Source organism: Oncorhynchus mykiss, chromosome 2 (assembly GCF_057628025.1).
Source record: "Oncorhynchus mykiss isolate SJ-2025 chromosome 2, ASM5762802v1, whole genome shotgun sequence".
Lineage (NCBI taxonomy): Eukaryota > Metazoa > Chordata > Actinopteri > Salmoniformes > Salmonidae > Oncorhynchus > Oncorhynchus mykiss.
This window is the reverse complement of record NC_143023.1, coordinates 96,938,514-96,964,938: the sequence shown is the minus strand read 5'-3', so window position 1 is coordinate 96,964,938 and position 26,425 is coordinate 96,938,514. Positions and strand designations below refer to the sequence as shown.

Sequence of the window (26,425 nt, the reverse complement as noted above, 5' to 3'; positions counted from 1 at the left end):
GATGGTGACATGTCTCCTAGTAGTATACTATCTATGGTGGTGACATGTCTCCTAGTAGTATACTGTCTATGGTGGTGAAATGTCTCCTAGTAGTATACTGTCTATGATGGTGACATGTCTCCTAGTAGTATACTATCTATGGTGGTGACATGTCTCCTAGTAGTATACTATCTATGGTGGTGACATGTCTCCTAGTAGTATACTATCTATGGTGGTGACATGTCTCCTAGTAGTATACTATCTATGGTGGTGACATGTCTCCTAGTAGTATACTGTCTATGATGGTGACATGTCTCCTAGTAGTATACTATCTATGATGGTGACATGTCTCCTAGTAGTATACTATCTATGGTGGTGACATGTCTCCTAGTAGTATACTATCTATGGTGGTGACATGTCTCCTAGTAGTATACTATCTATGGTGGTGAAATGTCTCCTAGTAGTATACTGTCTATGGTGGTGACATGTCTCCTAGTAGTATACTATCTATGGTGGTGACATGTCTCCTAGTAGTATACTATCTATGGTGGTGACATGTCTCCTAGTAGTATACTATCTATGGTGGTGACATGTCTCCTAGTAGTATACTGTCTATGATGGTGACATGTCTCCTAGTAGTATACTATCTATGATGGTGACATGTCTCCTAGTAGTATACTATCTATGGTGGTGACATGTCTCCTAGTAGTATACTATCTATGGTGGTGACATGTCTCCTAGTAGTATACTATCTATGGTGGTGAAATGTCTCCTAGTAGTATACTGTCTATGGTGGTGACATGTCTCCTAGTAGTATACTATCTATGGTGGTGACATGTCTCCTAGTAGTATACTATCTATGGTGGTGACATGTCTCCTAGTAGTATACTATCTATGGTGGTGACATGTCTCCTAGTAGTATACTATCTATGGTGGTGACATGTCTCCTAGTAGTATACTATCTATGGTGGTGACATGTCTCCTAGTAGTATACTATCTATGGTGGTGACATGTCTCCTAGTAGTATACTATCTATGGTGGTGAAATGTCTCCTAGTAGTATACTATCTATGGTGGTGAAATGTCTCCTAGTAGTATACTGTCTATGGTGGTGAAATGTCTCCTAGTAGTATACTGTCTATGGTGGTGAAATGTCTCCTAGTAGTATACTGTCTATGGTGGTGAAATGTCTCCTAGTAGTATACTATCTATGGTGGTGACATGTCTCCTAGTAGTATACTATCTATGGTGGTGACATGTCTCCTAGTAGTATACTATCTATGGTGGTGACATGTCTCCTAGTAGTATACTATCTATGGTGGTGACATGTCTCCTAGTAGTATACAATCTATGGTGGTGAAATGTCTCCTAGTAGTATACTATCTATGGTGGTGAAATGTCTCCTAGTAGTATACTGTCTATGGTGGTGAAATGTCTCCTAGTAGTATACTATCTATGGTGGTGAAATGTCTCCTAGTAGTATACTATCTATGGTGGTGACATGTCTCCTAGTAGTATACTATCTATGGTGGTGACATGTCTCCTAGTAGTATACTATCTATGGTGGTGAAATGTCTCCTAGTAGTATACTATCTATGGTGGTGACATGTCTCCTAGTAGTATACTATCTATGGTGGTGACATGTCTCCTAGTAGTATACTATCTATGGTGGTGACATGTCTCCTAGTAGTATACTGTCTATGGTGGTGAAATGTCTCCTAGTAGTATACTGTCTATGATGGTGACATGTCTCCTAGTAGTATACTATCTATGGTGGTGACATGTCTCCTAGTAGTATACTGTCTATGGTGGTGAAATGTCTCCTAGTAGTATACTGTCTATGATGGTGACATGTCTCCTAGTAGTATACTATCTATGGTGGTGACATGTCTCCTAGTAGTATACTATCTATGGTGGTGACATGTCTCCTAGTAGTATACTATCTATGGTGGTGACATGTCTCCTAGTAGTATACTATCTATGGTGGTGACATGTCTCCTAGTAGTATACTGTCTATGATGGTGACATGTCTCCTAGTAGTATACTATCTATGATGGTGACATGTCTCCTAGTAGTATACTATCTATGGTGGTGACATGTCTCCTAGTAGTATACTATCTATGGTGGTGACATGTCTCCTAGTAGTATACTATCTATGGTGGTGAAATGTCTCCTAGTAGTATACTGTCTATGGTGGTGACATGTCTCCTAGTAGTATACTATCTATGGTGGTGACATGTCTCCTAGTAGTATACTATCTATGGTGGTGACATGTCTCCTAGTAGTATACTATCTATGGTGGTGACATGTCTCCAGTAGTATACTATCTATGGTGGTGACATGTCTCCTAGTAGTATACTATCTATGGTGGTGACATGTCTCCTAGTAGTATACTATCTATGGTGGTGAAATGTCTCCTAGTAGTATACTATCTATGGTGGTGACATGTCTCCTAGTAGTATACTATCTATGGTGGTGAAATGTCTCCTAGTAGTATACTGTCTATGGTGGTGACATGTCTCCTAGTAGTATACTATCTATGGTGGTGACATGTCTCCTAGTAGTATACTATCTATGGTGGTGACATGTCTCCTAGTAGTATACTATCTATGGTGGTGAAATGTCTCCTAGTAGTATACTATCTATGGTGGTGAAATGTCTCCTAGTAGTATACTATCTATGGTGGTGACATGTCTCCTAGTAGTATACTATCTATGGTGGTGAAATGTCTCCTAGTAGTATACTGTCTATGGTGGTGACATGTCTCCTAGTAGTATACTATCTATGGTGGTGACATGTCTCCTAGTAGTATACTATCTATGGTGGTGACATGTCTCCTAGTAGTATACTATCTATGGTGGTGACATGTCTCCTAGTAGTATACTGTCTATGGTGGTGACATGTCTCCTAGTAGTATACTATCTATGGTGGTGACATGTCTCCTAGTAGTATACTATCTATGGTGGTGACATGTCTCCTAGTAGTATACTATCTATGGTGGTGACATGTCTCCTAGTAGTATACTATCTATGGTGGTGACATGTCTCCTAGTAGTATACTATCTATGGTGGTGAAATGTCTCCTAGTAGTATACTATCTATGGTGGTGACATGTCTCCTAGTAGTATACTATCTATGGTGGTGACATGTCTCCTAGTAGTATACTATCTATGGTGGTGACATGTCTCCTAGTAGTATACTATCTATGGTGGTGACATGTCTCCTAGTAGTATACTATCTATGGTGGTGACATGTCTCCTAGTAGTATACTATCTATGGTGGTGACATGTCTCCTAGTAGTATACTATCTATGGTGGTGAAATGTCTCCTAGTAGTATACTATCTATGGTGGTGACATGTCTCCTAGTAGTATACTATCTATGGTGGTGACATGTCTCCTAGTAGTATACTATCTATGGTGGTGACATGTCTCCTAGTAGTATACTGTCTATGGTGGTGACATGTCTCCTAGTAGTATACTATCTATGGTGGTGAAATGTCTCCTAGTAGTATACTATCTATGGTGGTGACATGTCTCCTAGTAGTATACTATCTATGGTGGTGACATGTCTCCTAGTAGTATACTATCTATGGTGGTGAAATGTCTCCTGGTAGTATACTATCTATGGTGGTGAAATGTCTCCTAGTAGTATACTATCTATGGTGGTGACATGTCTCCTAGTAGTATACTATCTATGGTGGTGAAATGTCTCCTAGTAGTATACTATCTATGGTGGTGAAATGTCTCCTAGTAGCATACTATCTATGGTGGAGAAATGTCTCCTAGTAGTATACTGTCTATGATGGTGACATGTCTCCTAGTGGTATACTATCTATGGTGGTGACATGTCTCCTAGTAGTATACTATCTATGGTGGTGGCATGTCTCCTAGTAGTATACTATCTATGATGGTGAAATGTCTCCTAGTAGTATACAATCTATGGTGGTGAAATGTCTCCTAGTAATATACTCTCTATGGTGGTGAAATGTCTCCTAGTAGTATACTATCTATGGTGGTGAAATGTCTCCTAGTAGTATACTATCTATGGTGGTGAAATGTCTCCTAGTAGTATACTATCTATGGTGGTGACATGTCTCCTAGTAGTATACTATCTATGGTGGTGAAATGTCTCCTAGTAGTATACTATCTATGGTGGTGAAATGTCTCCTAGTAGTATACTATCTATGGTGGTGAAATGTCTCCTAGTAGTATACTATCTATGGTGGTGAAATGTCTCCTAGTAGTATACTATCTATGGTGGTGAAATGTATCCTAGTAGTATACTATCTATGGTGGTGACATGTCTCCTAGTAGTATACTATCTATGGTGGTGAAATGTCTCCTAGTAGTATACAATCTATGGTGGTGAAATGTCTCCTAGTAGTATACTATCTATGGTGGTGAAATGTCTCCTAGTAGCATACTATCTATGGTGGAGAAATGTCTCCTAGTAGTATACTGTCTATGGTGGTGACATGTCTCCTAGTAGTATACTATCTATGGTGGTGACATGTCTCCTAGTAGTATACTATCTATGGTGGTGACATGTCTCCTAGTGGTATACTATCTATGGTGGTGACTTGTCTCCTAGTAGTATACTATCTATGTTGGTGGCATGTCTCCTAGTAGTATACTATCTATGGTGGTGAAATGTCTCCTAGTAGTATACAATCTATGGTGGTGAAATGTCTCCTAGTAATATACTCTCTATGGTGGTGAAATGTCTCCTAGTAGTATACTATCTATGGTGGTGAAATGTATCCTAGTAGTATACTATCTATGGTGGTGACATGTCTCCTAGTAGTATACTATCTATGGTGGTGAAATGTCTCCTAGTAGTATACAATCTATGGTGGTGAAAAGGCTCCCGAAATAGTATACTATCTATGGTGGTGAAATGTCTCCTAGTAGTATACTATCTATGGTGGTGAAATGTCTCCTAGTAGTATACTATCTATGGTGGTGAAATGTCTCCTAGTAGTATACTATCGATGGTGGTGACATGTCTCCTAGTAGTATACTATCTATGGTGGTGAAATGTCTCCTAGTAGTATACTATCTATGGTGGTGACATGTCTCCTAGTAGTATACTATCTATGGTGGTGACATGTCTCCTAGTAGTATACTATCTATGGTGGTGACATGTCTCCTAGTAGTATACTATCTATGGTGGTGACATGTCTCCTAGTAGTATACTATCTATGGTGGTGACATGTCTCCTAGTAGTATACTATCTATGGTGGTGACATGTCTCCTAGTAGTATACTATCTATGGTGGTGAAATGTCTCCTAGTAGTATACTATCTATGGTGGTGAAATGTCTCCTAGTAGTATACTATCTATGGTGGTGACATGTCTCCTAGTAGTATACTATCTATGGTGGTGAAATGTCTCCTAGTAGTATACTATCTATGGTGGTGACATGTCTCCTAGTAGTATACTATCTATGGTGGTGACATGTCTCCTAGTAGTATACTATCTATGGTGGTGACTTGTCTCCTAGTAGTATACTATCTATGGTGGTGACATGTCTCCTAGTAGTATACTATCTATGGTGGTGACATGTCTCCTAGTAGTATACTATCTATGGTGGTGAAATGTCTCCTAGTAGTATACTATCTATGGTGGTGACATGTCTCCTAGTAGTATACTATCTATGGTGGTGACATGTCTCCTAGTAGTATACTATCTATGGTGGTGACATGTCTCCTAGTAGTATACTGTCTATGGTGGTGACATGTCTCCTAGTAGTATACTATCTATGGTGGTGACATGTCTCCTAGTAGTATACTATCTATGGTGGTGACATGTCTCCTAGTAGTATACTATCTATGGTGGTGAAATGTCTCCTAGTAGTATACTATCTATGGTGGTGACATGTCTCCTAGTAGTATACTATCTATGGTGGTGAAATGTCTCCTAGTAGTATACTATCTATGGTGGTGACATGTCTCCTAGTAGTATACTATCTATGGTGGTGACATGTCTCCTAGTAGTATACTATCTATGGTGGTGACATGTCTCCTAGTAGTATACTATCTATGGTGGTGACATGTCTCCTAGTAGTATACTATCTATGGTGGTGACATGTCTCCTAGTAGTATACTATCTATGGTGGTGACATGTCTCCTAGTAGTATACTATCTATGGTGGTGACATGTCTCCTAGTAGTATACTATCTATGGTGGTGACATGTCTCCTAGTAGTATACTATCTATGGTGGTGACATGTCTCCTAGTAGTATACTATCTATGGTGGTGACATGTCTCCTAGTAGTATACTATCTATGGTGGTGACATGTCTCCTAGTAGTATACTATCTATGGTGGTGACATGTCTCCTAGTAGTATACTATCTATGGTGGTGACATGTCTCCTAGTAGTATACTATCTATGGTGGTGACATGTCTCCTAGTAGTATACTATCTATGGTGGTGACATGTCTCCTAGTAGTATACTATCTATGGCGGTGACATGTCTCCTAGTAGTATACTATCTATGGTGGTGAAATGTCTCCTGGTAGTATACTATCTATGGTGGTGAAATGTCTCCTAGTAGTATACTATCTATGGTGGTGACATGTCTCCTAGTAGTATACTATCTATGGTGGTGAAATGTCTCCTAGTAGTATACTATCTATGGTGGTGACATGTCTCCTAGTAGTATACTATCTATGGTGGTGACATGTCTCCTAGTAGTATACTATCTATGGTGGTGAAATGTCTCCTGGTAGTATACTATCTATGGTGGTGAAATGTCTCCTAGTAGTATACTATCTATGGTGGTGACATGTCTCCTAGTAGTATACTATCTATGGTGGTGAAATGTCTCCTAGTAGTATACTATCTATGGTGGTGAAATGTCTCCTAGTAGCATACTATCTATGGTGGAGAAATGTCTCCTAGTAGTATACTGTCTATGATGGTGACATGTCTCCTAGTGGTATACTATCTATGGTGGTGACATGTCTCCTAGTAGTATACTATCTATGGTGGTGGCATGTCTCCTAGTAGTATACTATCTATGATGGTGAAATGTCTCCTAGTAGTATACAATCTATGGTGGTGAAATGTCTCCTAGTAATATACTCTCTATGGTGGTGAAATGTCTCCTAGTAGTATACTATCTATGGTGGTGAAATGTCTCCTAGTAGTATACTATCTATGGTGGTGAAATGTCTCCTAGTAGTATACTATCTATGGTGGTGACATGTCTCCTAGTAGTATACTATCTATGGTGGTGAAATGTCTCCTAGTAGTATACTATCTATGGTGGTGAAATGTCTCCTAGTAGTATACTATCTATGGTGGTGAAATGTCTCCTAGTAGTATACTATCTATGGTGGTGAAATGTCTCCTAGTAGTATACTATCTATGGTGGTGAAATGTATCCTAGTAGTATACTATCTATGGTGGTGACATGTCTCCTAGTAGTATACTATCTATGGTGGTGAAATGTCTCCTAGTAGTATACAATCTATGGTGGTGAAATGTCTCCTAGTAGTATACTATCTATGGTGGTGAAATGTCTCCTAGTAGCATACTATCTATGGTGGAGAAATGTCTCCTAGTAGTATACTGTCTATGGTGGTGACATGTCTCCTAGTAGTATACTATCTATGGTGGTGACATGTCTCCTAGTAGTATACTATCTATGGTGGTGACATGTCTCCTAGTGGTATACTATCTATGGTGGTGACTTGTCTCCTAGTAGTATACTATCTATATTGGTGGCATGTCTCCTAGTAGTATACTATCTATGGTGGTGAAATGTCTCCTAGTAGTATACAATCTATGGTGGTGAAATGTCTCCTAGTAATATACTCTCTATGGTGGTGAAATGTCTCCTAGTAGTATACTATCTATGGTGGTGAAATGTATCCTAGTAGTATACTATCTATGGTGGTGACATGTCTCCTAGTAGTATACTATCTATGGTGGTGAAATGTCTCCTAGTAGTATACAATCTATGGTGGTGAAAAGGCTCCCGAAATAGTATACTATCTATGGTGGTGAAAAGGCTCCCGAAATAGTATACTATCTATGGTGGTGACATGTCTCCTAGTAGTATACTATCTATGGTGGTGACATGTCTCCTAGTAGTATACTATCTATGGTGGTGACATGTCTCCTAGTAGTATACAATGTTCACCTGTGTTAACCTCTATGTTAACCTGGGTGCCGTCTTAAGCCTTGTCTCCAAGGCTTGCTGCCACTAAACGCGTCTTGGTTCGGCATGTTTAAAAACCCTTTGACATCAGAGGTGGAGGATATTACTGCACGATCCACTGTTTAAAATCCATCCTGTCTTTTCTACAACCAACCTTCCTACCTTTTTGCCTGTTGTTTTTACCACCCAGCTTTGAATTCTGCATGACAAACCACGAGTTTATATGTTTGGTTGTTCTTGAACTGAGCCTCCGTTTGGTGGATGCCCCGGCTCCCCGTCCCCCTCTCCCGCCGAGTCCATAGTAGGTCTACTTGCTCGTGGAGGTGGTGATGCTGAACGGGCAGGATCCGGCTCAACTTCAGCACTGGGCCTTATGACATTGGCCTACGTCATATCACATCGTAACAACGATTTTGAGAAAAATCATGATGAAAGTGTCCATTTTAGGTCCTATTGTCATGGTTTGCCACTGACACACACACACACACACACACACACACACACACACACACACACACACACACACACACACACACACACACACACACACAGTGGGTCTAGGGTGGGACTGTGAGTCATGCTCTCCTACAGGGCTGGAATTAAATTTAGAAAACCTTGATTTATACACATTTCTAAGTACCAAAGCCCTCCAGTGACTCACCATGTTATTAGGCTGGTTATGGATGACAGGGTGTAGCTGACTTCTGTCTGTGCCCACTTTTCCTGTTTGCCAGCTGTGTGTGTGGTGTGTGTGCATGTGGGTGTGTGCATGTGGGTGTGGCGTGTGTGTGTTTTGTGCGCATGCATACCTCATAAACTTGAGCTGCTCCCCGACAGCGCACACACACTCAGTCACCAGTCCCTGTAGGTTGTGGTCTATTTCAGCTACATAGCCTGCAGTGATAGGAGCTAGGAGTGTGTCTCAGTCTGTCTCAGTTGAGCAGAGAGGAGATCCAGTGAGTGGTTCTGACAGCAGGCCGTTGGGCCCACTCCTCAGGGCCAGGATCCGGTCCAGGACACACGCACAGCAACGTTGTCCAGCTCAGTTCCTCCATGGCCCCAACCCCTCTAGCACGGAACAGACCTGAGAGGGAGAGAGTGAACTTCTCAGAGTTGACATCATCAGTCATTTCTTACCGCAGGAGATTACAGGCGTTCGCATCATCCCTGTGTGTGTGTGTGTGTGTGTTTGTGTGTGTGTGTGTGTGTGTGTGCACCATGTGCACGCCGTGTGCAATGCTGTGTCCTACTGTGAGCACGTCTCTCTATTCCCCCCATAGTGCTGTAGAGCTGCTGTCTGGTGGGGCTGTGGAGAAGGTCAGTGGCAGATCCAGGATGAGTGTACTGTGACTCTCTCTAACCATGTCCCTTCCTCCCTCTCTCTCTCTCTCTCTCCCTCCTATAGGAGCGACCTCATAGTGCTGTAGACCAGCTGTCTGGTGGGGCTGTGGAGAAGGACAGTGGCAGATCTAGGATGAGTGTACTGTGACTCTCTCTAACCATGTCCCTTCCTCTCTCTCTCTCTCTCCCTCCTATAGGTGCGACCTCATAGTGCTGTAGACCAGCTGTCTGGTGGGGCTGTGGAGAAGGACAGTGGCAGATCCAGAATGAGTGTAGAAGAGCAGCTGGAGAGGATCAGGAGACACCAACAGGGGGCGCTAAGAGAGAAGAAGAAGGGGCTTCACATCCTGGCAGGAAGTAGCTGCAACAGCCCGCAGGACTACACCACACACAGCCACAGTACCACATCAACACCGTCACGTAGCCCTTCGTTCACCAAGGAGAACCCCTTCCGCAGCATGCAGGTAGGTACACACAGAGCCATCGATATATAGGTCTCAGGGTACACGCACCACAGGTACAGTGCTGCGGGATTGGAAACAATATCATTTTAAATACAGTTCAAGTCGGAAGTACAGTAAATTCCAAATCTATTTGAAGCTCCTGATTGAAACCATTTTAATCGACCCCAACCCTGCGGTGCCAGATCTCAGAACAGATACATGTTGGTTCACACGCCAGAGCTTCGTTCATGGAGATAAAGTGTTGTTGTGTTCCCAACAGAACCGTCGTCAGCGCGGCGAGGGGATGAGCAGTGACATCCTGGAGTTGGAGGCGTCACTCAGAGAACAGGAAGTGGTCAGAGAGCAGGAGACGCCGGCCGAGGAGATAGCACGCCTTAAAGAGGCCACACACACTGACCACTACAACATGGACAGAGAGGTATGTATGGATGAGCCTCCCTTTTGAGCCTGGTTCCTCTCTAGGTTTCTTCCCTCTGAGCCTGGTTCCTCTCTAGGTTTCTTCCCTCTGAGCCTGGTTCCTCTCTAGGTTTCTACCCTCTGAGCCTGGTTCTTCTCTAGGTTTCTACCCTCAGAGCCTGGTTCCTCTCTAGGTTTCTACCCTCTGAGCCTGGTTCCTCTCTAGGTTTCTACCCTCTGAGCCTGGTTCCTCTCTAGGTTTCTACCCTCTGAGCCTGGTTCCTCTCTAGGTTTCTACCCTATGAGCCTGGTTCCTCTCTAGGTTTCTTTCCTCTGAGCCTGGTTCCTCTGTAGGCTTCTTCTCTCTGAGGAGTTTTCCTGGCCAGTGTGCTTCTGCCTGTTCTTAAGGGTGTAGGTTAAGTTACTGTTAGCACTCTGACAACTGCTGATGTAATATGGATTTTATCTCAATCTCTCTCTCTCTCTAGTAGCTGTCAGTCCCTGAGAGTCAGATCCAGAGGAGGCTCTCAGTCCTCAGCCCTGATACTAATCCCTCTCTTTCCACTCCTCTCTCTCTCCCTCCCTCTTCTCCTCTCCCTCTCCTTCTCTCTCCAGCTGTCAGTCCCTGAGAAGGTGTTGATTCCAGAGCGTTATGTGGAGTCAGATCCAGAGGAGTCTCTCAGTCCAGAGCAGGAGGCTGACAAACAAAAGAAAGTGGACCGCATCAAAGCCCTCATCGCCAAAAACAGGTAGCTAACACACACGCACACACACCCACCAAGAACTACTGTATACATTAAAGTAAGTAAACACACCACTCAGCAGTACAGTCCTGTTCCACTCAGTGGTCTAACTGTAGTCTCAGGAAATGGGATCATCCAATCACACACAACCTCTATCAAACTGCGAGTACAGTAATACTTGACCTTCATTTATTTTTAGAAAACCAAAAAAATAGAGACACGGAAGTCTATGTGTCTTTCTGTTCCTTTCCAAATCTGTCTGAAATGTCATTCATTCCAGTTGGTCAGGGTTGGTGTTGACCAGCTAGACAGGGTTGGTATTGACCAGCTGGACAGGGTTGGTGTTGACCAGGTGACCAGGGTTGGTATTGACCAGCTAGACAGGGTTGGTATTGACCAGCTAGACAGGGTTGGTATTGACCAGCTGGACAGGTTTAGTATTTACCAGCTGGACAGGGTTGGTATTGACCAGCTGGACAGGGTTGGTATTGACCAGCTGGTCAGGGTTGGTATTGACCAGTTGGACAGGGTTGGTATTGACCAGTTGGACACGGTTGGTATTGAACAGCTGGTCAGGGTTGTTATTGACCAGTTGGACAGGGTTGGTATTGACCAGTTGGACAGGGTTGGTATTGACCATTTTGGACAGGGTTGGTAGTGACCAGCTGGACAGGGTTGGTGTTGACCAGCTGGACAGGGTTGGTATTGACCAGCTGGTCAGGGTTGGTATTGACCAGTTGGACAGGGTTGGTATTGACCAGTTGGACAGGGTTGGTATTGACCAGCTGGACAGGGTTGGTATTGACCAGTTGGACACGGTTGGTATTGACCAGCTGGACAGGGTTGGTATTGACCAGCTGGACAGGGTTGGTGTTGACCAGCTGGACAGGGTTGGTGTTGACCAGCTGGTCAGGGTTGGTATTGACCAGTTGGACACGGTTGGTATTGACCAGCTGGACAGGGTTAGTATTGACCAGTTGGACAGGGTTGGTATTTACCAGGTGACCAGGGTTGGTATGGACCAGCTGGACAGGGTTGGTATTGACCAGCTGGACAGGGTTGGTATTGACCAGTTGGACAGGATTAGTATTGACCAGTTGGACAGGGTTAGTATTGACCAGTTGGACAGGGTTAGTATTGACCAGCTGGACAGGGTTGGTATTGACCAGTTGGACAGGGTTGGTATTGACCAGCTGGACAGGGTTGGTATTTACCAGGTGACCAGGGTTGGTATTGACCAGCTGGACAGGGTTGGTATTGACCAGCTGGACAGGGTTGGTATTGACCAGCTGGACAGGGTTGGTATTTACCAGCTGGACAGGTCACATGTGTCCCATCCGGATCCAGCTGTCCCAACAACACATGCGTTCTTCTTGCTCTTTCCATTCAGATCAGTGCCAGTGGTGGCTGGTGGAAGGAGTTATAGGAAGACGGGCTCATTGGCTCATCCTCGTCTATGGGGTTATTCCACAACAGCAGGAGCAGAAAATGATATCTCCGATTGTTCTGTCAATAGGTGCTTCACTGGGAGGAAGGATGTTTCAACGGGCTTTTTACATTTCTATCACAAACTATTTTTGAGAAAATCATGATGAAAGTGTCCATTTTAGGCCCTTTGTAGCCCGATACATGTCTCCTGTAAAACACTATGATCTGGGAACTATACATGATCCTGACAACATCTTATAGTATTTTATGTTTGGGTCGGCAGATAGCCTAGTAGTTAGAGTGTAGGGACGGTAGGTAGCCTAGTGGTTATAGTGTTGGGGCGGTAGGTAGCCTAGTGGTTAGAGTGGAGGGGTGGCAGGTAGCCTAGTGGTTAGAGTGTAGGGGCGGTAGGTAGCCTAGTGGTTAGAGTGTTGGGCCAGTAACTGAATGGTTGCTGGATCAAATCCCCGAGCTGACAAGGTAAAAGTCTGTTGTTCTGCCCCTGAAAAAGGCACTGTAGACGTTCATTTGAAATGACACAATGACAAGGTTCCAGTTTAACAAAGTGTACGATACTGTCTGAACACACTACAAAGTAGCCATTCCACTCGAGGCTAGGTTCCATCAACATCAAGACTTCCTGCTCAGGTGCACTCTTGACTGAGTGATAGCCCCGTAATAACAGAAACATGAAACATCAACAACATAATCAAATGTTCAAGTTCCTCATTACAGATGGGTTGTGTGACAGTTTTTATTTGTATTACTCAAGCTGCCACTTTCCATTACTGAGAGCCTGTAGGAGCACCAGACCTGATGCTCCCTTTTTAAGTCAGATAGTCAGCAAGCCTTTGTGGTCGACCACAGAATCCGCTGGATTCTCTGTGCTTGAGTAAGTTCCTCGACGCTGCTAATCTCAAGACGAAGTCTTTTCTCTGTGACAGACTTGGTTGACTTCACAGCATCAACTAATGAGTAGTTGTCAGTGACACACACTACAGGTAGAATGTGCCGTTTTGTCTCACCAGGGGTAAGCTCTGAGAACAGAGTTGCAGGAAAGATAGCATTGTCAAGATAGCATTGTCAAGATAGCATTGTCAAGATAGCATTGTCAAGATAGCATTGTCAAGATAGCATTGTCAAGATAGCATTGTCAAGATAGCATTGTCAAGATAGCATTGTCAAGATAGCATTGTCAATTCCATCCGCAAGAGAAAGTGTTTCTCCAGCCAGTGTGTTTCAGACAACCCTTCTGATAATTTTTCACTGCCAACAGATAGGTGAGAATCTTCCTCCTTCACCCATTAACACGATGAGACGTCCACCTCGTGTGCCTCCGTCTGTAAGGTTCCCTAGCGAAGCATCACTGACGACAACTAGTTTCAAAGGAGTCATCTTATCCAACATGCTGAAACTTTAAAGTCTCTTGTTGTGATTTCAGTTTACGAACAACTTTGTTCGCCTCATGAATGGTTTGTACAGTGGTGTGTTTCGTGTTAGGATGCCAAGTTGCAACCATCAAACATTACATCAGGTCTACTCTGTCTAGCAACCCGTAAAAATGTGTCCTATCTTCGACCTCAATTGATCAGCTTCAATTCCACACAGAGAGGAATTCCTTCCTTTGTACGGCTCTTGAAGAATCGATGTGAATGGGTTGAAGATTATTGATATAGCTCTCCTGTTGCATCAGTATTGTTCCAGCAACTGTAATAAACTCTATGCCAACATAACAATTATCATGCTCCTCACGGCCGACCAGGAAAACAGCTTTGAGGTGTGGAATCACAGTTGTAGCAAAGGTCTGTGAGCCACCCCCCAGATGAAGTCATCAACATGACAGGCAAAGGTCTGTGAGCCACCCCCCAGATGAAGTCATCAACATGACAGGCAAAGGTCTGTGAGCCACCCCCCAGATGAAGTCATCAACATGACAGGCAAAGGTCTGTGAGCCACCCCCCAGATGAAGTCATCAACATGACAGGCAAAGGTCTGTGAGCCACTCCCCGATGAAGTCATCAACATGACAGGCAAAGGTCTGTGAGCCACCCCCCAGATGAAGTCATCAACATGACAGGCAAAGGTCTGTGAGCCACCCCCCAGATGAAGTCCTCAACATGACAGGCAAAGGTCTGTGAGCCACCCCCCAGATGAAGTCATCAACATGACAGGCAAAGGTCTGTGAGCCACCCCCCAGATGAAGTCATCAACATGACAGGCAAAGGTCTGTGTGCCACCCCCCAGATGAAGTCATCAACATGACAGGCAAAGGTCTGTGAGCCACCCCCCAGATGAAGTCATCAACATGACAGGCAAAGGTCTGTGAGCCACCCCCCAGATGAAGTCATCAACATGACAGGCAAATACTCCAGTCACATTGCAGTCTTGATCAAGCCAATAGAAGACTGCAGGATCCACTTGTGACATTTTTCCACCTGTATTCAGCATTTGTTGCCTTGACTTTGTTGTACCAGTAGAGTGATGCATCTGCCAGTCCACACACACACTTTTAAAAAAAAGTTTCCACAGTGTTCCTTCACTCTTAGCTTCAGGCGGAGGTCAGATGTGAATGTCCCTTGACATATCTGTTCCCTGCAAAAATGCAGTTTTGATGTCTATGGAATTAAGTTTCCATTGTTTCTGGCAGATCACTGACATCAGCAATCTGAGTGACTCTGATGCGCATGTCGGTGAGTCTTTTGGGAGTTGTTTAGCAGACAGCTCCTCTAAACCTCTAGCCACCAGCCACACTCCCTTCTAGTGCTGAACGGTGCTGTCCCACCCCCATGCACTCACACTGGTCCCTTCTAGTGCTGAAAGGTGCTGTCCCACCCCCATGCCCTCACACTGGTCCCTTCTAGTGCTGAAAGGTGCTGTCCCACCCCCATGCCCTCACACTGGTCCCTTCTAGTGCTGAAAGGTGCTGTCCCACCCCCATGCCCTCACACTGGTCCCTTCTAGTGCTGAAAGGTGCTGTCCCACCCCCATGCCCTCACACTGGTCCCTTCTAGTGCTGAAAGGTGCTGTCCCACCCCCATGCACTCACACTGGTCCCTTCTAGTGCTGAAAGGTGCTGTCCCACCCCCATGCCCTCACACTGGTCCCTTCTAGTGCTGCTGGCTTGTCAACCAGTACAGAGGGAAGATTAGGGTTCTGCCCCAACACTAGTTGCTATGGGCTGTAACTATGAACATTGTGCATTGAGTTTTTTTGCCATCAAAGCCCAATCTAGGGCTGTTTTCCAGTCACATCCATTGTCTTGCTTCACTTTCAGTGTCTGATTATGTCTCTCCACAAGTCCATTGCTTCATGGACTGTATGCAGCAGTTGTCTTTACTTCCATGTTGAATTTCTCTGCCATTTCTCTTATTTCATTATTATTGAATTCTCCTCCATTGTCACTGTATAATTTCTGGGTCGGGCCACGCACACTTATCCAGGAATGAATGAAGTGCTTTACGATGACACTGGGTTTCTTTGTATTCACAATGCTTCTAGCGCTGAAGCGTGTGAAGTGGTGGACTATGTGAAGGTACCACACACTTGGTCCCAGCTCATGTAGATCTACAGCCACTGTTTCATTGTATTTGGAAGCCAGTGGCAAACCAACAGCTGGTCTGGGCTTAGGTTTGCTGTATTTCTGACATGTCTCACAACTGTGCTCTGTGTCCGTCAGAATCTCCTTTTTACAAGGCCAGTCAAGTTCTTCCGCACCGATCTCGACAAACCATTTTTGTATGAGCCTCGCTTTGTGCACGGGTGCATCGTCATGCTGAAACAGGAAAGGGCCTTGCCCAAAACGGTTGCAACAAAGTTGGATGCACAGAATCATCTAGAATGTCATTGTATGCTGTAGAGTTAAGATGTCCCTTCACTGGAACGAAGGGGCCTAACCTGAACCATGAAACACAGCCCCAGACTATTACTCCTCCTCCACCTGTTCTCCTGGCATCCGCCAAACCCAGATGGCGTGATTCATCACTCCAGAGAATGTGTTTCCACTGATCCAGAGTCCATTGGCTGTGAGCTTTACGTGAGATTGCCACATTCTATGTTCTAAATGTCAGATATTGGATTTATAAAACATACTTTTTTTTTGTCTCCTGTCCTGGGGTAATTGTGTTTTGTGCAAATGCAATATATTTATGTGTCCTGTCTCTCCAATATGCAGAACGTGCTCTCCCCTGATGTGCTGAGCCCTGAGGAGGAAGCTGAGGAGGGCACAGTGTGTCTTAACTCTTAACATCTCTCTCTCTCTCTCTCTCTCTCTCTCTCTCTCTCTCTCCCTCTCTCGCTCTGTCTCTATCTCTGTCTCTCTCTCTCTGTGTGTCTCGCTCTCTCTCTCTGTGTGTCTCTGTCTCTCTCTCTGTGTGTCTCTGTCTCTCTCTCTGTCTCTCTCTCTCTCTCTCTGTCTGTCTCTCTCTCTCTCTCTCTCTCTCTCTCTCTCTCTCTCCAGTATGCAGAATGTTCTCTCTCCTCCAGGTCCAGAGAAGGAGGCTGAAGAGGAAACCACAGCTCAGGATCATGAGAAAATGATCAACATATCCTATGAACTGGCTGCTGAGGCCTCCAAACGCAGCAAGCTGGTGGCAGGTACAGTACAACACAGTATAACAGTACAGAACAGGATCACATAGGACAGGATAGTTTATTACAACAGAGTATAACAGTACAGAACAGGAACACATAGGACAGGATAGTTTATTACAACACAGTATAACAGTACAGAACAGGATCACATAGGACAGGATAGTTAATTACAACACAGTATAACAGTACAGTAGATATACTAGAACATCTCCTGTGACCACTAGCCAGCCTCCGCCCAGCACCCTGCCCTGAACTTCAATCATTGTCGCTAGCCAGCTACCACCCGGCAACTCTACCATGCTCCTTAGAGGCTGCTGCCCTATGTACATAGACATGGAATCACTGGTCATTTTAATAATGTTTAGATGCTGTTTTACCCACTTCATATGTATATACTGTATTCTGGTCAACATATACAGTGGGGCAAATAAGTATTTAGGCAGCCACCAATTGTGCAAGTTCTCCCACTTAAAAAGATGAGTGGCCTGTAATTTTCATCATAGGTACACTTCAACTATGATAGACAAAATGAGAAAAAAAATCCAGAAAATCACATTGTAGGATTTTTAATGAATGTATTTGCAAATTATGGTGGAAAATAAGTATTTGGTCAATAACAAAAGTTTATCTCAATACTTTGTTATATGCCCTTTGTTGGCAATGACAGAGGTCAAACGTTTTCTGTAAGTCTTCACAAGTTTTTCACACACTGTTGCTGGTATTTTGGCCCATTCCTCCATGCAGATCTCCTCTAGAGCAGTGATGTTTTGGGGCTGTTGCTGGGCAACACAGACTTTCAACTCCCTCCAAAGATTTTTTATGGGGTTGAGATCTGGAGACTGTCTAGGCAACTCCAGGACCTTGAAATGCTTCTTACGAAGCTATACCTTCGTTGCCCAGGCGGTGTGTTTGGGATCATTGTCATGCTGAAAGACCCACGATACATGGCCCCATTCATTCTTTCCTTTACACGGATCAGTCATCCTGGTCCCTTTGCAGAAAAACAGCCCCAAAGCATGATGTTTCCACCCCCATGCTTCACAGTAGGTATGGTGTTCTTTGAATTCAACTCAGCATTCTTTGTCCTCCAAACACGACGAGTTGAGTTTTTACCAAAAAGTTATATTTTGGTTTCATCTGACCATATGACATTCTCCCAATCTTCTTCTGGATCATCCAAATGCTCTCTAGCAAACTTCAGACGGGCCTGGACATGTACTGGCTTAAGCAGGGGGACACGTCTGGCACTGCAGGATTTGAGTCCCTGGCGGAGTAGTGTGTTACTGATGGTAGGCTTTGTTACTTTGGTCCCAGCTCTCTGCAGGTCATTCACTAGGTCCCCCCGTGTGGTTCTGGGATTTTTGCTCACCGTTCTTGTGATCATTTTGACCCCACGGAGTGTGATCTTGTGTGGAGCCCCAGATCGAGGGAGATTATCAGTGGTTAGCGCGCACTGCGCCCGGCCTAATAAGTCCATAATGATGGACTGTCATTTCTCTTAACTTATTTCAGCTGTTTTTTCCATAATTTGGACTTGGTCTTTTATCAAATAGTGCTATCTTCTGTAAACCACCCCTACCTTGTCACAACACAACTGATTGGCTCAAACACATTAAGAAGTAAAGACATTACACAACTTAACTTTTAACAAGGCACACCTGTTAATTGAAATTAATTCCAGGTGACTACCTCATGAAGCTGGTTGAGAGAATGCCAAGAGTGTACAAAACTGTCATCAAGGCAAATGGTGGTTCATCTCAAATCTAAAATATATTTAGATTTGTTTAACACTTTTTTGGTTACTACATGATTCCTTATGTGTTATTTCGTAGTTTTGATGTCTTCTACAATGTAGAATAATATGTGTATGTGACCAATAACGTCTGCACTAAATATGTGTATGTGACCAATAACATCTGCACTAAATATGTGTATGTGACCAATAACATCTGCTAAATATGTGTATGTGACCAATAACATCTGCTAAATATGTGTATGTGACCAATCAGATTTGATTTTGAGCTGGTTGCCGAGGCAGAATAGCAATTTGTCCAGTTTTGTTCATAATATGCAATCAATTCATGCTGCATATGTGACTTCATTTTTTCTTCAACTAATGTTCTATTCCACAGGATATAACATAGATTTGTTCGCATGCATAACATGACATAACATGACATAACATGCATAACATGACATAACATGCATAACATGACATAACATGCATAACATGACATAACATGACATAACATGACATAACATGCATAACATGACATAACATGCATAACATGACATAACATGCATAACATGACATAACATGCATAACATGACATAACATGACATAACATGACATAACAGTATTCATTTTTTTTATTTGATTTACCTCATTGATTTGCTTTACTTGTTTTGTCATTCACTCACTTTACATTTTTTTTAAAGAATGAAAGAAGTAATGTAAACAACTTGTTTTTCCGCTGTGTGTGTGTGTGTGTGTGTGTGTGTGTGCGGCTTGTGTCTGTACGTCGTGTGTGTCCATGTACATGGTGTGCGTCCTGTGTGGTTTGCAGTGCGCAGCTTGTCATCCTCCTCACCTCCTCCTGAGCCCCAACCCTCCTCATCTCCACCTCCTAACACACAGCCCCCCCCCCAGCTCACTGATGGCTCCCACTTCATCTGTGTCTAGTAGTGGCAGCAGTAAGTGTGTGTAGGAACGCCCGTAAGAGTCCCGTCTCTGTTCAGTCTCTCCTCTCTGTTCAGTCTCTCCTCTGTTCAGTCTCTCCTCTCTGTTCAGTCCCTCCTCTCTGTTCAGTCTCCTCTGTTCGGTCTCTCATCTCTGTTCGGTCTATCCTCTCTGTTCAGTCTCTCCTCTGTTCAGTCTCTCCTCTCTGTTCAGTCTCTCCTCTCTGTTCAGTCTCTCCTCTGTTCAGTCTCTCCTCTGTTCGGTCTCTCCTCTCTGTTCAGTCTCTCCTCTGTTCAGTCTCTCCTCTCTGTTCAGTCTCTCCTCTCTGTTCAGTCTTTCCTCTCTGTTCAGTCTCTCCTCTGTTCAGTCTCTCCTGTCTGTTCCGCCTTAAGCACACTACATTTTTAACAGAAAACTCAGGCTTGTAAACTCCATGTTTCCAGTTGCTCGTCCTCTCTCGTTCTCTCTCTCTCTCCATCTCCCTCACGCTTTCTCACTCTCTTTTCCTCGCTCTCTCTCTCCTTTTTAAATAATCTCTTTCTTTCCCTCTCTTTTTTAGCCTTGGCCTCAATGAAGACCTACACGTGAGAAGACCTCTTCACTAGGACATGACACACCCAGCACAAAATCCAACAAACTGGACTGACAGACTGATGGCCCGCTAGACCACGCCATGCTCTGTTCAATCTATACCTTACTACAGTATGACATCACATCCTCCTGTGCCATGATGTCAGTTCATGTTGCCACATCCCCCCCCTTTAACATCACCACCACTTTCCCCTCTCCCCCCCCCTACTCTCCATGTTATCACCCTTCTCCCCCCCCTACTCTCCATGTTATCACCCTTCTCCACCCCCCTACTCTCCATGTTATCACCCTTCTCCCCCCCCCCTACTCCACATGTTATCACCCCTCTCCGCCCCCCCCTACTCTCCATGTTATCACCCTTCTCCCCCCCCTACTCTCCATGTTATCACCCTCCCCCCCCTACTCTCCATGTTATCACCCTTCTCCCCCCCTACTCTCCATGTTATCACCCTTCTCCCCCCCTTCTCTCCATGTTATCACCCTTCTCCCCCCCTACTCTCCATGTTATCACCCTTCTCCCCCCCTTCTCTCCATGTTATCACCCTTCTCCCCCCCTACTCTCCATGTTATCACCCTTCTCCCCCCCCTACTCTCCATGTTATCACCCTTCTCCCCCCCCCCACTCTCCATGTTATCACCCTTCTCCGCCCCCCCCCTACTCTCCATGTTATCACCCTTCTCCCCCCCCTACTCTCCATGTTATCAACCTCCCCCCCCTACTCTCCATGTTATCACCCTTCTCCCCCCCTACTCTCCATGTTATCACCCTCCCCCCCTACTCTCCATGTTATCACCCTTCTCCCCCCCCTACTCTCCATGTTATCACCCTTCTCCCCCCCTACTCTCCATGTTATCACCCTTCTCCCCCCCCTACTCTCCATGTTATCACCCTTCTCCGCCCCCCCCCCCTACTCTCCATGTTATCACCCTTCTCCCCCCCTACTCTCCATGTTATCACCCTCCCCCCCCTACTCTCCATGTTATCACCCTTCTCCCCCCCCTACTCTCCATGTTATCACCCTTCTCCCCCCCCTACTCTCCATGTTATCACCCTTCTCCGCCCCCCCCCTACTCTCCATGTTATCACCCTTACCCCCCCCCCCCCCTACTCTCCATGTTATCACATTTGATCTTTGCAACAATGAGACAATAGTAAGGCATCGATACTGTTGCTTTTAGAATATAATTAGTTCCATTGCCGTTATTTCTATAGTTGGAGTTGATGATTGTGATTGAATATTGTCTGATGGTTAGGGTGTGTTCAGAGCATAAGGCCTGAATCCTGCTGTGATGACTTCTTCCTTCCCCCGGGAAAAGACTGTCACATGTTCCTCACACACAGACACAGTAATGCCAATAACTTTTTCACAGTTCAGCTTGGTTTTATAACTATTTCAGTTCATTTAAGTTTAAAAAAAAAAAAAAGATATATTTTTTAGTTCACAACACTGCATATTTTAGTAATTCAAAATCCAGTGTACAAAAAACATTTCTGTTTTATATGTCTAAATATACAAGAGACAAATATAGTTGATTTATAGATTTTGAAGAACGTGCCACTTTATTGTTGCGGAGGAGGATGGGATGAGATTTGTGATATTTTTTCTGGTTGGTTGTAATTATATTTATACGTCGGATCTTCTGCAGTTCCCCGTCTGCACCCGAATGGCACCCTATTCCCTATGTAGTGCACTACTTCGTATCAGGGCCTATAGGACTCTGGTCAAAAGGAGTGCACTACTTCGTATCAGGGCCTATAGGGACTCTGGTCAAAAGGAGTGCACTACTTCGTATCAGGGCCTATAGGACTCTGGTCAAAAGGAGTGCACTACTTCGTATCAGGGCCTATAGGACTCTGGTCAAAAGGAGTGCACTACTTCGTATCAGGGCCTATAGGACTCTGGTCAAAAGGAGTGCACTACTTCGTATCAGGGCCTATAGGACTCTGGTCAAAAGGAGTGCACTACTTCGTATCAGGGCCTATAGGACTCTGGTCAAAAGGAGTGCACTACTTCGTATCAGGGCCTATAGGACTCTGGTCAAAAGGAGTGCACTACTTCGTATCAGGGCCTATAGGACTCTGGTCGAAAGGAGTGCACTACTTCGTATCAGGGCCTATAGGACTCTGGTCAAAAGGAGTGCACTACTTTGTATCAGGGCCTATAGGACTCTGGTCGAAAGGAGTGCACTACTTCGTATCAGGGCCTATAGGACTCTGGTCAAAAGGAGTGCACTACTTTGTATCAGGGCCTATAGGACTCTGGTCAAAAGAAGTGCACTACGTAGTAAGGAACAGGGTGCCGTTTTGGACGCAAACCCTGTCACACTGTTGTTGCCGACACACACGTGAATGTTTTGGCTTTTAAAAAAAAAAAAAGAGATGCTTCGTTTTTGTTTTTCTATTGCTGAGAAGAGAAGAGATATATTTAAAAATGTTTTCAGACCGAGGTTTGGTTTTTAAGAAGTCTATTTTACGACGAATTGGTTTTGGGGTGTCCTGGGAACAGAAAGACAAAGGGATAGGAGAGCACATGTAAAAAGCAATAAGCAGATGGTTTTGTTTAAGGCTGTCTCCCAAATGGCACTCTGCTTCCTATAAAGTGCCCTACTTTTGACCACATCCCCTATGGGCCATGGCAACCTATTCCCTAAATAGCCCTATGGGCCCTGGTTAAAAGGAGTGCACTATAAACGGAAAAGGGTGTCATTTGGGACACGGGATAGGTTTTAGTGTACAAACTGTAATTACCTAAATGAAGTTGTTTGTGTATATAGTGTACATTGTGTATTTATCGGGGGTTGGAACCGGTTCAGGGAACAGAACCAAAAACTGGAAAAGAACAACATTTTTCGAGGGAACGAGAACCGAGAACGAAAGTGATCTATTCTGTTCCGGAACAGAACCATTCTGTTCCGGAACCATTTTAAAAGCATGGGAATCGGTTAATAAAATGATTTTATGTTCAGGGCATTTTTTTCCCAGTTTCACAAAAAAAACACAAAAAATGCAACAAAGCAACTACTGTATGCAAAGCCCTCAGCTGTCACTCAGAAACGTATTCCAGTGTCTGCCTTCCTGCTGTCTTCCTGCTGTCTTCCTGCTGCCTTCCTGCTGCCTTCCTGCTGCCTTCCTGCCAACTGAAAATCTTTGCCTGTGTGTAGGCTATCTGTCCTTCCCCTCCCTCCAAAGCATGCATATGCATAATCTACTGTAGCTACTGACGTTACAGGCGCGATTCAGAAATTAAAGGGAAAATATTTTTTATTAGAGAACAATGGGATTAACTTTTTCAATACTAGTTAAGGATACTATAATTATCACATTTCATATTGGATTTATTAACAACAAAATATGTTGTTGTTTTTGTATTCTGGTGCTGCTCTGCACACACAAGCTTGTTAGCTAGCTAGCAAGTGCTTTCCAGAAACCCAGCCTTAACAGAAACCGAAGCCATTCCTCTGTAGGCTTCATGCCCAGCGCTCTCTTCACCCACAACATTTCAGTTGCATGTTGCGCCCGACACTACACTTTGTCTGTCCAATGCATTTATACCGAACAAAAATATAAACGCGACATTCAACCATTTTATTGATTTTACGGAGTTACAGTTCACATGAGGAAATCAGTCAATTTAAATAAATTCATTAGGCCCTAAGTATGGATTTCACATGACTGGGAATAAAGATATGCATCACAGATACCTTATAAAATGGGCCTCGGGATCTCGTCACTGTATTTTTGTGCATTCAAATTGCCATAGATAAAACGCAATTGTGTTCATTGCATGTAGTTAATGCCTGCCCATACCATAACCCCACCGCCATCTGGCCTGTTATTGTCCCCAGGACAAGGTGCACCTGTGTAATGATCATGCTGTTTAATCTGCTTCTTGATATGCCACACCTGTCAGGTGAATGGATTATCTTGGCAAAGGATAAAGGCTCACTAACAGACATGTAAACAAATTTGTGGTCAAAATTTGAGACAAATACATTTTTTTGTGCGTATAGACATTTTCGGGTATCTTTTATTTCAGCTCATGAAACCCGGGACCAACACTTTACATGTTGCGTTTATATTTTTGTTCGGTGTACATTCTGTAGCAGGCCTGCTCCATAGCAAGCTCCTCTATCCATTGGTGAAGTAATTTAAATGAAAAAAAATACATTTTGATTTCAGACGTTTAAAAAGGAACAGAAAGGAACGATATAAAACGTAACTTTTTGTGGGGTTTGAACCGGTTCAGAATTTTATTTTGCTGGTCGGAACAGTGGAACAGAACAAAACATTGTAAAAATGGTTCCGTTCAGAACAAAAGATTTGAAAATAATGTAGGTTCCAACCCCTGGTATAAACTGTACATTGTGTGTTAGTGCTGAGCGATTAGTGCTTTTTGAGTTTGGTTCAGTTAGATTATATGGGGGGGGGTCCGTTTTGGATTTCACTTTCGATCATTTTTTTAGTCATTATGTGGGTTGAAGGCTGTATCAATACAGAATAAAACAATCAATACAAGTCCCATGATGGTAGTGACTGACCATTCCTGCCTGTCACTTATTCACCATTATTTTTTCACATTACTTTACTTTAATAAAATATTTAAATTGTTACATTAGTTTTAATTTATGACTTTATTATTTCATTCCAAGTCATCATCTCATCTCTATAGAGCTGTTGTTGCCTGTTGTCTGACAAAATCACTATTTTTGTAGTTCTTAAAAGTAAATAAGGCATACTTAAAAATACATTTTAAAAAAGTAGAACAAATAGTTTTCCCGTATCAGGACCTCCTATTCGCGGGCACAAATGCATGTTATGGTTCTAATAGAACTACAAATAGAATCCCTTTTAATTCAATAGGATCTCTGTGGGCCTAGTCGTAAAGACTTTTAACATGTATCACCTTTATGCTGTGGCATAAACACAACCAGTCATGATGTTTTTTTTTTTTTAATTGGATTTGTCAAACAGTGACTTCAAAGGACTACTTTACTCGGCTACTTGCGCAAGTTCATCCACTCGCAACATACATGTGAATGAAAAGAGACTTCTGTTAAAACAAAACACCAAAAAGTACAATGACATTTGCCGACTGTAATTAGGGCAGCATTTATGCAGGCCACTGCTGTCCGCGCTCTTCTCTGTGTCGGCCACGCATCTCTGCCTTGGCAAAATTCCTGTGTCCTTGTCAAACCGCGTTGCATTTTGGAGTGTAAGCCCCCGTTTTCAAGTCCATTCGCTCATTTTCCCTTCCTCTGATGTAATGATAAATAGTGCTACGCTAGCGTTTTATTTATTGTGATAGGCTCATGTTTTACCGGTACTGCTGGGACGTCGTACCGGACCGTACCGCCTTACTTTCACCCCTGCTTTTATTACTACTGAATACCAACTATCAATCACTTAGATTATGTATTTTCAGGTAGAGATACATCGCAAAGCAACTGTTTTCTATCCCTCTCTGTGTCTGCTCCACACAGACTGGACAAGTAGGCGCGCAATGCATTATGGTCATTGTAGTTAATTACCACATTTTCTGCACTAAACTATAGAATATTGGTCTGTTGGAAACCACAACTCCCTACTACAATACATCGCACAGGTCGGACATGAGTTGATTTATCTCTAGAGAAATTGCATAGAGCTCACAGGGAGAGAAAAAAATGAAGAAAAAAATGTACGTTTTGGTTAATCGCTCAGCACTTGTGTATATACTGTACCACTCTACTGTAGTACGCAGTACAGAGAGAAGAGGATTGGAGGGTGTAGGATATACATCCATAACAGGCTACTACTACTACATTATATTTAGAGTTGATGATATTACAATATTTATATCCCATTTGTTTTATATGATGTTAAATAAATGTTATTGTTCTTACACATTGATGTGTGGGGTGTGGTGATTGTAAAAGAGTGGACTGGATGCTGCTCCAAATTAGAAACTAGCAAATATGTTTTTATTGACAATGAGCATAATATTTCCCCATCCCAAAATACTTTATATTGGCCCCTAAATGTTGCTGTTAATAAAGTTGTGGATTGA

At 43.5% G+C, this 26,425-nt stretch overlaps 1 protein-coding gene across 9 annotated transcripts in view; it reads left to right on the top strand.

Annotated features, from left to right (window-relative positions):
* LOC110500541 (pleckstrin homology domain-containing family A member 5) overlaps positions 1-21,560 on the top strand; it is a 250,977-nt gene extending 229,417 nt beyond the window's left edge. For 6 of the 9 annotated variants that reach the window (XM_036960116.2, XM_090213271.1, XM_090213269.1 and 3 more), the window contains 6 exons: positions 9,684-9,950; positions 10,210-10,368; positions 10,962-11,095; positions 16,974-17,110; positions 19,675-19,801; positions 20,347-21,560. In XM_036960116.2, coding sequence (XP_036816011.2) covers positions 9,684-9,950; positions 10,210-10,368; positions 10,962-11,095; positions 16,974-17,110; positions 19,675-19,790 — 813 coding nt within the window. In that variant the 3' untranslated portion in view covers positions 19,791-19,801; positions 20,347-21,560. The other 3 variants (XM_090213277.1, XM_090213276.1, XM_090213272.1) reach the window with 2 other exon arrangements.
* Positions 21,561-26,425: the final 4,865 nt, after the last annotated feature.